Source organism: Sinocyclocheilus anshuiensis, unplaced genomic scaffold (assembly GCF_001515605.1).
Source record: "Sinocyclocheilus anshuiensis isolate Anshui unplaced genomic scaffold, SAMN03320099.WGS_v1.1 scaffold217, whole genome shotgun sequence".
In the NCBI taxonomy this organism is placed as follows: domain Eukaryota; kingdom Metazoa; phylum Chordata; class Actinopteri; order Cypriniformes; family Cyprinidae; genus Sinocyclocheilus; species Sinocyclocheilus anshuiensis.
The window spans coordinates 968,425-981,691 of NW_015536538.1; the positions used below are offsets into that span (position 1 = coordinate 968,425).

Here is a 13,267-nt window from a genome sequence, read left to right on the forward strand (position 1 = left end):
TCAAAATATATATATATATATATATATATATATATATATATATATATTACACAGCATCTGTTTTTCACTTCTATGAAGTAGCTCTTCTAATGTCTTTTTTTAAACAATAATTTTCTTATTTATTGTAAAAAATGAATGTGCAACGTAAACTTTTGGGGGGAAAATATATCTTATCAGAAAGCTGATATTGACAGAGACATCACTATATTAATATATGCACTATATACAATCATATTAAAGGCACAGATAAATATGACATTTATTATAATAGGTTTATGCAATGATTATTTTAAGCTCACCTAAATTAAAAGCTATCATTTTTTTATATATATTTTGTAACTATCTGGGCCTTTTAAATGTTAAAATGATGGCACAAATTTTACTGTAACGATAAAGGTCTATAATTACTAATTTTATCCCCAAAAATGTATTAAAAGTTTCATTAGTATCAGTATGATACTATATACTATTCATAGTACTTACAAACAATGGCATTAAACAAATATTTAAAATATATCATCTTCATGTTTTTCTACATTAATTTGCTCTCTCTCTCTATATATATACATGTATGTATATATATATATATATATATATATATATATAATTTTTTATTTTACAAATATTCTCTGTTAAAGTAATCGGTATGAAACCAACGCGAGCTCCAGTTTTCCCGACTCAACTCATTATCTCTTTTTTTATTTTTTATTTTTTATTATTATTATTATTATTATTATTTTTTTTTTTTAATGCACATATATAATTAAAGATATATAATTAAATCAAATGTCATTATAATATATAAATTATATATTCATTTATTACAGTATAAAAAAAGTATATTAAATTAATAATTTTATAGTTTTCTATGCATACTTTAGACCTAAAAATAACTTCCCTTGCACTTAAAATGTGAAATGTAATGTGACCAGGATGCAAAAGTGAACTCAATTTAACAAGACAATGAAATGATTATTATTTTTGGACCAGAGTGAGACAGAGTTAAACAAAGCAAAAGTACAGAAGTGCATGTGTGAATCTGTATGTTTTTGCACACACCTCTTTTTCCACCTTGTTGTATGTTGACTGAAACACAGCAGCTGATTATGATGCACAGACACCTGCAGGCGTTTCAGTTTTGCAATTACATAACCCAAAAACGTTGCAAAACACTAGCATCCATTATATTGTTTCTTTATAGTCTACGTTTCACATCTGCATATTCCCAAAACTAGGATCCAAATGAGCGTTTGATAAATCTGTGCGAAGCCCAGAATGCATTGCTCTTACTATGAGTACAGGTCTGCTTAACTATTGATGAGTGTAAGTGGGCCATTTAAAAATGTCCATGTCCTCTTCCTCTTTCATCTTATTCCATGAAAACCTACTCTTATACATAATTAACAATCAGAAAACAAACATCCGAACACACCTCCACAAAACTGCTGCCATGAACAGAGCAGAAATGGATCAGATGTTCAGAAAACAACGTCATTATTCACTCTAATGAGATAATATTTAGATAATATTTGAAATGCACTACTGTTCAAAGAGTACGATTTTTTTTTTAGAGAAATTAATACTTTCTTCAACAAAGATGCATTAAATTGATCAAGACATTTATAATGTTACAAACGATTTCGATTTCAAATAAATGCTGTTATTTTGAACTTTCTATTCATCAACTAATCCTGAAAAATAAAATGTATCACGGTTTCCACAAAAATATGAAGCAGCACAACAGTTTTCAACACTGATAATAATCAGAAATGTTTCTTGAGCAGTAAAGCAGCATATTAGAATGATTTCTGAAGGATCATGTGACACTGAAGACTGGAGTAATGATGCTGAAAATTCAGCTGCACATCACAGGAATAAATTACATTTGAACATATATTCAAGTAGAAAACAGTTATTTTAAATTGTAATAATATTTCAAAATATTTGTGTTTTTACTGTATTTTTAATCAAGTAAATGCAGCATTACCCCAAACTTTTAAATGGTAGTGTGGCTTTAATTAAATTGACAGTAACATAATTGATGCATAAAATTAGTCCCTGCACATTATGCCGTGACATTTAAATAATGGTTTGATCTTTGAAAGACTGTGAGAGAAACATTTAAATATGTTGTCATTTATATTGGCCTCATCAAAGCCAACAGCTCAACTCTATTAAGGGAATAAAAATCACACCGATCAGTTTCTCTAAAACTTAAATCTTCCTCGCCTCGGCGGATTAACACAGATTTATCATAATGTTCTCATCAAATATTCAGCATGATCAGCACACCTTCACTGCATCCTAAATCTTGATCTTCCTGCAAGCGCATGAGTAAGTTCCTCCTCACCATCTACAGGGTCTCCTGACTGTAGTTGCCTCAATTAATGTTTTGTTAATGCTTCTGCTCCATTGGATTTTCTGCATGAGGCACTAAAGCTGGTTTCAGGAGGTGACGGATGCGCTTCCTGCGTGGGATTTGTGACACTTAGGGAAGAGTTAGTGCTGCTGCAGTGTTGAATCTCACCTTGCATGGTTATGCTGGAGGGTTCGGGAAACAGAGGGATGAGGAGGAGGTAGAGGAGGTAGATGAAGGACAGTCCATTGTACCTGAACAGACATGCTGCGGAGAGAACATATTGACATGTTAGAGGAATCTAGAGTTATATTCCATCACACATTGGCTTTAAATGAACGTCCTTGCAGACCTTTAGTCTCCGTCTGTGCATCTGACAAATCATTCAGTGCCCCACACACACACACACACACACACACACACACACTTGGAGAGTTTCCTAAGGTTTCCAGTCTATTTGCTCTCATTCTCTCTTTCCATGAATTTTATTCCTCACTGGACAGAAAGAAGCTCAGAAGACTAAATAAAAACCGTTGGGACACGCTCGAGGTTAATAGTTAGATGAGAGTAATGGCATTTGAACATCTTGTTGTTAATCTTGCGCGTTTGTCATTTTATGAGCTGATGCTGTGAATATCATACATTCATTTCACTAACAAACATGGAGCTCAGCGGCAGACCTCATCTGAACCAGACAGAAATTACATCCTATTTTCTGGAAATGAGGCCAATGATGACAAAAATATGATTACATCACCATTTACAAACTGCCAAAATACCTATTATACTGTTTAAAGCAGCACTATGTAACTTTTTCTGTGTTCAAAATTTGCAAAATGTATATAATGAGCGAGTACATCATGAATTAATCTTCCAAACTGCGTTTTTGTCTTATTCCGAATCACTACGGTACACTTATAACAAGTACTTATATTTGGACTATTGTAGCCTGGTCACCGCTGCGGAGTAACACATACCTGCGTGAATCGACTGAGACATAAACTTAGAGAAGTAGCTCCGGTTGGAATGTTCTTCCGCGGGATGTGTGCAGTTCTGTTTATTAAGCGCTAGAGAGCCAAAAGTTACATAGTGATGCTTTAAGATTGTTCAACAGCCAATATATCTCTATTCTTTACTATACAAAAACATTTCTGACAGAAAAAGCAAGAATGACAATAAAAGAGTGAAGTTAAAGTGCAGATATCACGGCCACAGGGACTTTCCACTGCAATTTAAGACTCTTAAATATTGAACCACATTGGCAAACTGGAGCACAATATGGAAAGCTGATATTAAAATCTAATTAAAACCCAGTACAAACCCAGACCGACATTATAATGCATCATTTTATCGTGATCTCAATATGTTCACATAAAAATGATGTTTTGTCTAACGGCTCTTAGGAGACGTGCTCTAGTTAGTGCTGAATATGGATGGGAATCGTAAGGAATTTAATGATTCTGGCTGCGATTCTGAGCCAGTTAACGATTCCAGTGCCTTAATGATTCCATTAACGAGTGTTTTAGTACTTCTGAGGAAACACCAAATACTTCATCCAAACTATATTATGTAATACTTATGGGAACCTATTGTTTACATATATTACAAGCAGAATCACAAACAAAAATACTGTATGTTTAATAATGTTTAAACTGTTTTAAGTGTTATTTATTACAAAAACTGTATGAACAGAATGCAATGCAATTTATTCTTGATAAAAACATTTGCCAAATGCATATGTAAATAGAAAATTATAAACACACTGTAAAATAAATTCTGTAGTTTTTACAAAATAATTTTGGCAGCTGTGGTTGCCAGAATAATTTTGTAAAAAATACAGAAAAACTGTAAACACATTTACGGCCAAAAACTGTAAATTTTACAGTACAAAACTGTAATTTACAAACAAGAAAATTTGAATGTAAACCAGTAAATTCAACAATGCACACTGCTATTAAAATCTGTTTTGTACGTTTAACATACTGACAACCACCATAATAATGCAGGCACACACACATACATACATATATATATATATATACAGGGTTCTTTAGTTAATATTGAAAAGTTATGGAAACTTTTCAATATTAACTAAAGAAACCTGTATAGCAACCCTGTTGTAAAAACATAAACTATTTAATGAATTATTAAAAAGAGAGTCAGTGTAATTTTAATATCAACATGCTATTTTATTTTTCATTAATAGTTTTGAATAAATTTTTTATATATACACTGAAAAAAATTATTAATTGAATTTACTCAATTGTTTTAAGGCAAGTGGTTGCAATCAATTTATTTTAGCTACATTTAAAATAAACAAATTTACTTGAGTAACTTTCAACTAAATTTGTTTATTTAAATGTAGCTAAAATAAATTGTTTGCAACCACTTACCTTTTTTTCAGTGTATTTTTTTTAATTCTAGTGAAACGTTCAGTAATTTTGTTGGCCGTTATTGCCATTTTTAATCATTTTTATTCTTTAAATATAACTCTACAGTTTTTATTATTTTGTAGGATTTAGTACATCCTAAAAATTAATGGTATACAGAGTCATGCATTTGATTAATCCACTTTGTGCAACAGAGGTCAGATCATTTTTGAAGTGTGTTAAACAGAGGCCTTTGACAGAAAAACAGCTGTGCCGCTGGTGGAGTTTGACGGCAGCACACCGGTGCGAGAGAGAGATAAGTGTAGGAGCACTAAACACAGAGATGGAGGCCATCTTACAGAATACAGCACACACATTCAGCGCTGTGAAGACAGAGCAAAACACACCACTTTAATCCACCATCCTCGGGCCGAAATCTGAAGCTTCTTCTGAAACAGTCAAGTCGAAACATCACCCAAACACACTTCAGAAAGAGAGATTGTGTCAAATATTGTATTTTTACCAATAGTTGGACATTTATGGTTCCCTCTCTTTCCTAATTCATCACATACAGCACTGCACCGCACATACAAATACATCTAATCCCATCTTTTCCTTTTAACATGACACTTCTAGTTCTGACATGGACGGTTAACTTGAGATGATAATAAAAATGCGGCTACACCAGAATCACAGCTTAATTCCTTCTCAAAGCTTCAGTCACCTCTTTCCTTCAGAGACAGAAGCGAAACCACACTGACCGCGCTCAAACCATCATCCAGCTTACAAATAATTGATGTTTCTGAAGAACTGAAAGCCTTTTCAGAAGAGCTCAGACTGACAGCAGGTGAAGAACACTTTACATTTTCACAATTAAACCACAGACGCTTCTGGAGGAACAACAGAAATAAACTCAGTGTTATTATAGTTAACGAAAACCATTAAAATGTAATAAAATAAAAATAAATAAGAAACTTTCATTATTTAAAATAAAATAAACTTTAACTAAAATAAAATATTTAAAAAGGACACATTTTATATTTTGTTTTTAACATTTCTTATCATTTTAATTTAACTTGATGTACTAAAATAACTAAAAATGACATTGGCATATTAAAATAATAATAATAAAATTACAAAAACACACAACAAAACTACTAAATGCCCCAGGGTTATTATAGCTAACTAAAAAATGTCATTTTAATTGAACTTGTACTAAAATACCACTTTAGTTTATAAAACTAAAACTGAAATAAAAATGAATAAAAACTATATAGCCACATTAAAAAATAAATAATGACAAAAACACACAAAATAATAATAACAACAACAACAACTTTCATTACTTAAAATAAAATATGTTTAAAATAAATTTTATTTCAGCTAGGAGGCAAGGCAACATTTTTCATTTTTATTTTAATTTAACTTGCTGTACTAAAATAACTAAAACGGAAATAAAAAAAATAAATACAAACAACAGACATAAAAAAAAATGAATACAAATTTCAAGAGCACAACAAAATGACTAACATTTAAAAAATATAAAAATAAAAACTAATTCAAAATATTAATAAAATACTATAATCGTATTTCAATTACACTAAAATTACGCTCATCCCTCAATTCAGAAAAACAAAATGTGTATTTTACTATAATGATATTAAAGTGAAAGTCTAAGAGGTTGGGCAACACAAATGCATAAACATTAAAACACACTGTTTTTGAAAGAATGCCCACAATATTTTATATTACGTGTGTTAAAATGAGGCTATTGTGATAAAATCAACTACTCATTCATTTGCAGCTGAAATAACACATTTCTGTACAGATAAATTAATATAAGTGCTTTAACAAAAATACTCTTGTACGAATTAGATTCCTCAAACACCTCTAATCAAGAGAAACATAAGCATCTGAGACTCAATCTGCTCTCCATTTAATCTTGCTGCTGTCTAGAAGAAACATCTCCTTTGTGATTACTCTTTCATACAGACAGACATCCGTCAGAAGCTGACAAAGTCCAATAACACTATAACAACACAGTCTCTCAAACGTCTCAAAACCTGCTCACGTCTCAACATGAACATTCAGCGCCCCTGTCCGTCCTGAGCGGATGACCTTTGCGCAGTACTACTTCAACCCAAAAAATAAAATCATCAAATATTAAAGGTGTGTTTACGATAATGGGCAGCCAATTCTTCTCTCCACTGATGCCACATTATTAATTCATGCGGTTAAAACGACTTTCCACCGATTAATGGAGATGCTCCACGGCTTGGCAATTGCGTTTGGAGGAAAGAAGGCCGAAAGGACTTAGGCTGTCAACAGATAAATTACCATCTTATAGAGTGGACCTTATCTACCTATAGGAGGAATCCTACTGAGAGACAAGCAGAAAGTGTGTGTGTGCATTTCTGAGGGTTAATTATATAGAAATAAGAGGAAATGTGAATATGGATTAATTGTGGGCAACCACCGATCTGATTAAGACCCTTAAACAGAGACTGCAAAGCTTCTAGATTCATTTCATGATTGTAAAAGCAACAGTAAGTACCAACAGTATAAAAAAAAATCGGAGATAGGCTTTCAAAATTGTTGTTGAGTGTAAATGAACCATAATCGTATAACTGTCAAAAACTAAACCCGGCACTATTGTACAGGTGGCTCTACATACAACAAAATTGCTATAATTTCTTGAAAAAAAAAAACTTCTTTTATTCCAGCTAGTTGCCAAGGCAATATTTCTATTTTCATTTAACTTAATGTACTACAATAAGTAAAACTGAAAAAAAAAAATGTACAAACACTATAGACATTAAAAAATAAAATGACTAAATGACCCAGGGTTATTATAGTTAACTAAAACCATAAAAAGTATCACTTAAGATGAAAAAAATTCTAATTTTTTGTTTTCATTTCACTTGATGTATGAAAATAACTAAAACTGAAAAACATTTATAATAATAAAAAATAAAAAAAGTAAAAATGGCAAAAATGACTCAGGGTTATTATACTTAACTAAAACCATAAAAAGCATTACTTGAAACAAGTATAAAATATGTATTTTATTTTATTTCAGCTATTTAGACGAGACTAATTTCACTTGATACTAAAATTACTAAACCTGCTCGATACACTAATAATACACTTTATTTATTTTTTATTAGTACTGATATTTGTTTATTAGAATTGCAATTTACAATAATGCATAAGTCCCAGCTGTCAAGAATATACAGATGGGAACAGAGCAAGTGTTTAATAATGTCACAAATAGAGAAAAAAAAGAGAAAATGTGTTATTAATTATTACTATAAATGGTCAGGCCTGAATGGAATCATACAGAATTAAAAAATAAATAAATAAAAATAAATCATTGTTTTATGCAGATGTCAGTGGTGTCGAATGTCTCCTTAAAACACTTGGAGGGGTTTCATGAATTACTCTGTCAATAATCTATGACATCAACTCATCCCCTGTGATCAAACACTCGTTATCAGATACACCCCACAGAATAATTAACCAGCCACAAGGAAAACCACAGGAAAATATAGATTACAATCATTTAGCATGCATGTTTTACATTAGATGACATTAAAACAAAGTCCAGGCATAAAGCTGTCTGACAAAAATGGTATTACTGTCTTAAAACATGACGGATGCATGTTATTAAACACAATAAAACATTTAATAGCAAAATAAAAAATGTGTTCATTATTGTGATATTTGCAAAATGTTATATTTTGCTATTTCTCTCTAAAATGTCACTTCAGTGAAATAAAGTAAATAAAATAATGCAGTGGAAAATGGAAATGTACATTAGACCGTTTCAGGTTTTGAGTCCCAAAAGTCCAATTATACAAATTAGTTTTTTGGTAGCAGTGGTTGTGTACGTTTGTTTCAAACACTTCCAAAAATTAAGATATTTTGTGAATCTTATCCTCAAAAATAACTTTTTTTTTTTCACATTAATTACAATTTCTGAACCAAGCAATGCCTTAAAACCTTTTAAGCTTTGTTTCATGAATTGTTTTGTGTTTCATAATCAGTTTACTGTTTATATTTTAAATTTTAAATTAAATTAAATTTATGCATTTAGCAGACGCTTTTATCCAAAGTGACTTACAGTGCATTCAGGCTATACATTTTTTATCAGTATGTGATATATATGTATATTTTACAGAAAAGCCCTCAAAAATAGATTTTAAATACAGCTGTTGTTGAAAATGTCTTCTTGTTTTGTCACAGAAATTCAAAATTAAATTAATGAATAAAAAAAATGCACACTACAATTTACAATATATTTTCCACAACACACTTCAAATCTATTATTGTCTCTTTAAGGACTTTTCTGTAAAAATACACGATAGAATTCAAAGTGTGACAACTAGCCCCGGTTTATCCTTCAGTGCAAAAAAATAAATAAATAAGTGATATTTCGAAGTTATGAATAAGACAAAGATTAATGGAGTACGTATTAGAAAGAAAATACTACTTCAGTTTTTCTACTTCGAAATTTCACAATGTGTTACTTGCTGTTTCCTTGCGAAATTTACTAGCAATGTGACAATTGTTTTATCAGCAATTGTAAATATTTATTCTTGTAAATATTTGAACCCAGAGTTCAAAGACTAATCAAATATATGTAATTTATACGAGTTTGTAAATGGAAGAATACGGGAAAATTACGAAATGACAAATATACTACAGTGATAACGATGAGCAGTGCGCCCTCCTGCGCACACAAACTTCTAAATTCTTTATCAAAAGTCAGTTTATATAAACGTGTGACTTCGTATCTACATTCTACTTAAATTCAAACAGTATTTGACAGATCAAGAGCTTCACGATGATCCGCACCTGCCGCGTAACGCAGAAACTGCGCATCTCCACACTGAAGATGCGAAACCCTGAACGGGATCAAATCAACGCTTACCTGCCGCCAGACACACTGGCAACAGCACTCTGAAGATCAGACCACACACCACCTCAGAAGCCATCGCTCTCAGATGTGAAGGACAAACTGCAGCATCCAGCAGCCAGATGTCCTGAACCCGGGACGGGACAGCATCCTTCGAGCGCCTTTACACCGGATCCTCCATGCGTCCTGAATGAAATCTTCCAGTTAAGGACTCCCTTTGTCTAAAAAAGTGCTTTATGTGTGTCTCGAGTGGGTGGAAGTGTTTAATCTAACTCATGATGATGTGAAGATGTGGCATTCGTTTGCGCAAAGTCCCGGTTTTCTCCAGCGCGCATCAGGCTCTCCAGCGGCGCCTCTGCGCCAGAGCGCACACGGAATGCGTCCGAAAAACCGCGTGAATCCTGGAAAAGATATCAAAATCACTTCGTATCCTGTGGACCAAAGCGAATGAAACTGATTCAAGTTCTTTAAGGCTAAATAAACCGTCCCTTAATCACCTAAAGTCACTCATGTAGAAGGTGGGCTTGATGACTTCCTCGCTTCCATCTCCACACAGCTGCTCTGAAAAGCCACAGGCATTCCGGTCAATGACAAACGCCCTTTCCTGAGTGATGGAGAGCCGGTCCAATCAGCGGCCGCGGGGGGCGGGGCCTGCGAACCCTGAGGGACGCTCCATTTGACTGCTGTTTTACTAGGAACTCATCACCATTACAACAACGGGGCTTCTAGAAAAGATTTTATCACAGTCATGTACTCTTTTCTTTAGCTGACTAAGTCAACTGGGAAATAATATAAGCCAGTCGCATAAATGGATTGATAGCCATATAGGCCTATATACAATCATTTGACGCATATCATTTCACCCCAAAAAGGTTAAAAAGTTAAAGACAGAATGGAACCGAGGAGAATTTTTCAACTTAAGAAAAAAAAGGGTAACACATATCAATTTTTCAGTTTAAAAATCAGTCCTCAAATTTGATTGTCAGAGCATCACAAGTATAGGGTTGGTAAGTTTTTTTTTTATTAATACTTTTCTTCTGCAAGGAGGCATTAAATTGATCAAAAGTGACACTGAAGACATTTATAATGTAACAAACATTCCCATTTCAAATAAATGCTGCTCTTTTCAGCAAAGACTAATCTTAAATAAAATCACTTTTCCACTTTTGCATCACATTGTGAAATGCATGAAAAGTCATGCATGAAAAGAACTGATTTGACAATTACAGTTTACTCAGATTTATTCATGATGTGGCTGGATTTGCTCACTTCAATCATTATAAGTGACCTAAATTAAAACATAATTTTCAACGAACATATATTTCACGAGTTCACGCTTACATATAATTTGCTGAAGTATGGTAATGCATATTTGGCGTGCTGTCCGGGGAAGGGCTCTGAGCTCGGGAATGGCCCGAACCTAGAGTAAAAAAAAAACAAGAAGAAACATATTTCAATAGACTGTGTTCTGTTTCTACAGTAGGTCACTAATCAAATGTCAGTGAATGACACTGATTAAAATATGTGAATTAGTGAAAACAAGCAGTAAAATAAAGAAATTATTTGAATTAATAATGACTTTCAGGTTTATGAAGACTTTAAAAGACCCAAAGCTGGACAGAAATGAATAAGTAACAGATAAGTGGGCTAGATAACAACTGAAGCTCCCGTTTGGACAAAAAAAAGTTATTATTAAAAGACTTAAATTTTAAAATCATAAAAATGTGCTCAAATTATTCATAAATCATAAATTGATTGTATCGATCATAATAACATCAGACAAAATGTTAGTTGCTTTAAAATAACCATCTTTCTGTTGGTTGCTTCTCTCTTAAAACAATTTTTTTAACACTGTACTAACCATCCATGTTGTTTTATAACCAAAGGTCTAGTAAAGAAGCTTTTGTTTGCAGCTAGTTTGCTTCCCTGATCTTCAGCAGAGATCTTCAACAACTATTAAAGCCCTGCTGTTCCCTTCACATGCAGGTTAGCAGTGGATATGTGATCTAATGCTGCAGGTGAGGCATCAATAATCCATTTGTCTGACATTGTGTTTATTCATTAATGATGTTGATTATAGGAGATCTGAGAGCAGGTCTCTCATGCTCTTTAAAAACTGCACATCAACTCTGGGCGTCAGGATGGCATCAAAATTTTAACACAAAGCACTTACACCGGATCAAACTTCCTGGATGTTTAATTCCTTGGCTCTCATAAGTAGCTAATAATAGAATAATGTCTATAATCCTTATACTTAGTGGTCTGCATGCACATATATTAGCCCTCACATATACACACAGATGCAGACAATTAGAGATGAAATATTAAGCATAAATATTTAAACCAGCAGTACCTTCATGCTGAAGATGAAGCAAACATCAACAAGCTGCTTTTACAATTTTAAACATGCTTTCTGTGGAAAATCCTCACTGACAGTGTTCAGGAAACCGGCTCTACAAACTCCAGACACCCTTACTGTAGGAAGAATGAAGAAAAACACTGAATCCAATCACTTTTTAGTTCAGATAGAATCATAATCGTGTGTATTGGCAAATATAAAAGTGTTTACCTGAAAAGGGTCTTCTTGTTCAAATCATATGAACTGTACGGAAACAAACTAAATCCATTTTTGATACAAGTCATCAACAAATGTTACATTATTCAGAAATGTTACATTATTCAAATAAAAATACAGTAAAATGCAGTCATATTTTGAAATATTATTACAATTTAATATAACTGCTTTCTATTTTTGAATATATGTTAAAATGTAATTTATTCTTGTGATACAAAGCTGAATTTTTTTTAGCATCATTACTCCAGTCTTCAGTGTCACATGATCCTTCAGAAATCATTCTAATATGCTGATTTACTAGCACAAGAAACATTTCTGAACAGTTGTGCTGCTGAATATTTTTGTGGAAACTGTGATTCTTTGATAAATAGAAAGTTCAAAAGAACAGCATTTATTTGAAATAGAAATCTTTGTAACATTATAAATGTCTTTACTGTCACTTTTGATGAATTTAATGCTTCCTTGCTAAATAAAAGGATTCATTTCTTTACAAAAAAAAATACTTAAGTGTAGTGTACATGAATCAAAGCTTCATAAAAGTTCCAAAAATGTTAACTTATATTATGCAATGATATACTCAACACTAAACAGACATTTTGATCTCCAGAGAATTTCACAATATTCACTCAACAAACCAGTTTGACAAAACGTCTCTCCTCCTTCGAAGTCTTTTCAGTAAAGCAAAGGATCAACAATCACGCCTAAGTGGCTTGCAGCTAATCAATACTGAGCGAAAGGAAGCGATTGATCAATATCTATAGTTTTTACGATTGTTCTTTGAGGGTGGAGACTCCATGACGAACAGATGTCAGGAAACATTCACTTTCTATCAATAATTCATCAGAGAGAACGAGTTAAACCAAAAGAAATGTCTTTTCTGATGCCGGTCCAGCCCAGAACATGGGTGGAGATCATCTCCAATATCCACCGACATTTTAATTATGCAGAAACATAAACGTGATTGATTACGCAGGTCTCGTTAAATGCCCAGCAAACGTTTGGTTGATTGTCCATCAGAAAACCAAACTGCATGCTGATTGATGTTTTGA

The 13,267-nt window shown here is 32.7% G+C and overlaps 1 protein-coding gene across 1 annotated transcript in view; it reads right to left on the reverse strand.

Moving 5' to 3' along the window:
- piezo2b (piezo-type mechanosensitive ion channel component 2b) overlaps positions 1 to 9,739 on the reverse strand; it is a 94,864-nt gene extending 85,125 nt beyond the window's left edge. The window contains 2 exon segments of the mRNA XM_016497079.1: positions 2,528 to 2,623; positions 9,659 to 9,739. Coding sequence (XP_016352565.1) covers positions 2,528 to 2,623; positions 9,659 to 9,722 — 160 coding nt within the window. The 5' untranslated portion in view covers positions 9,723 to 9,739.
- Positions 9,740 to 13,267: the final 3,528 nt, after the last annotated feature.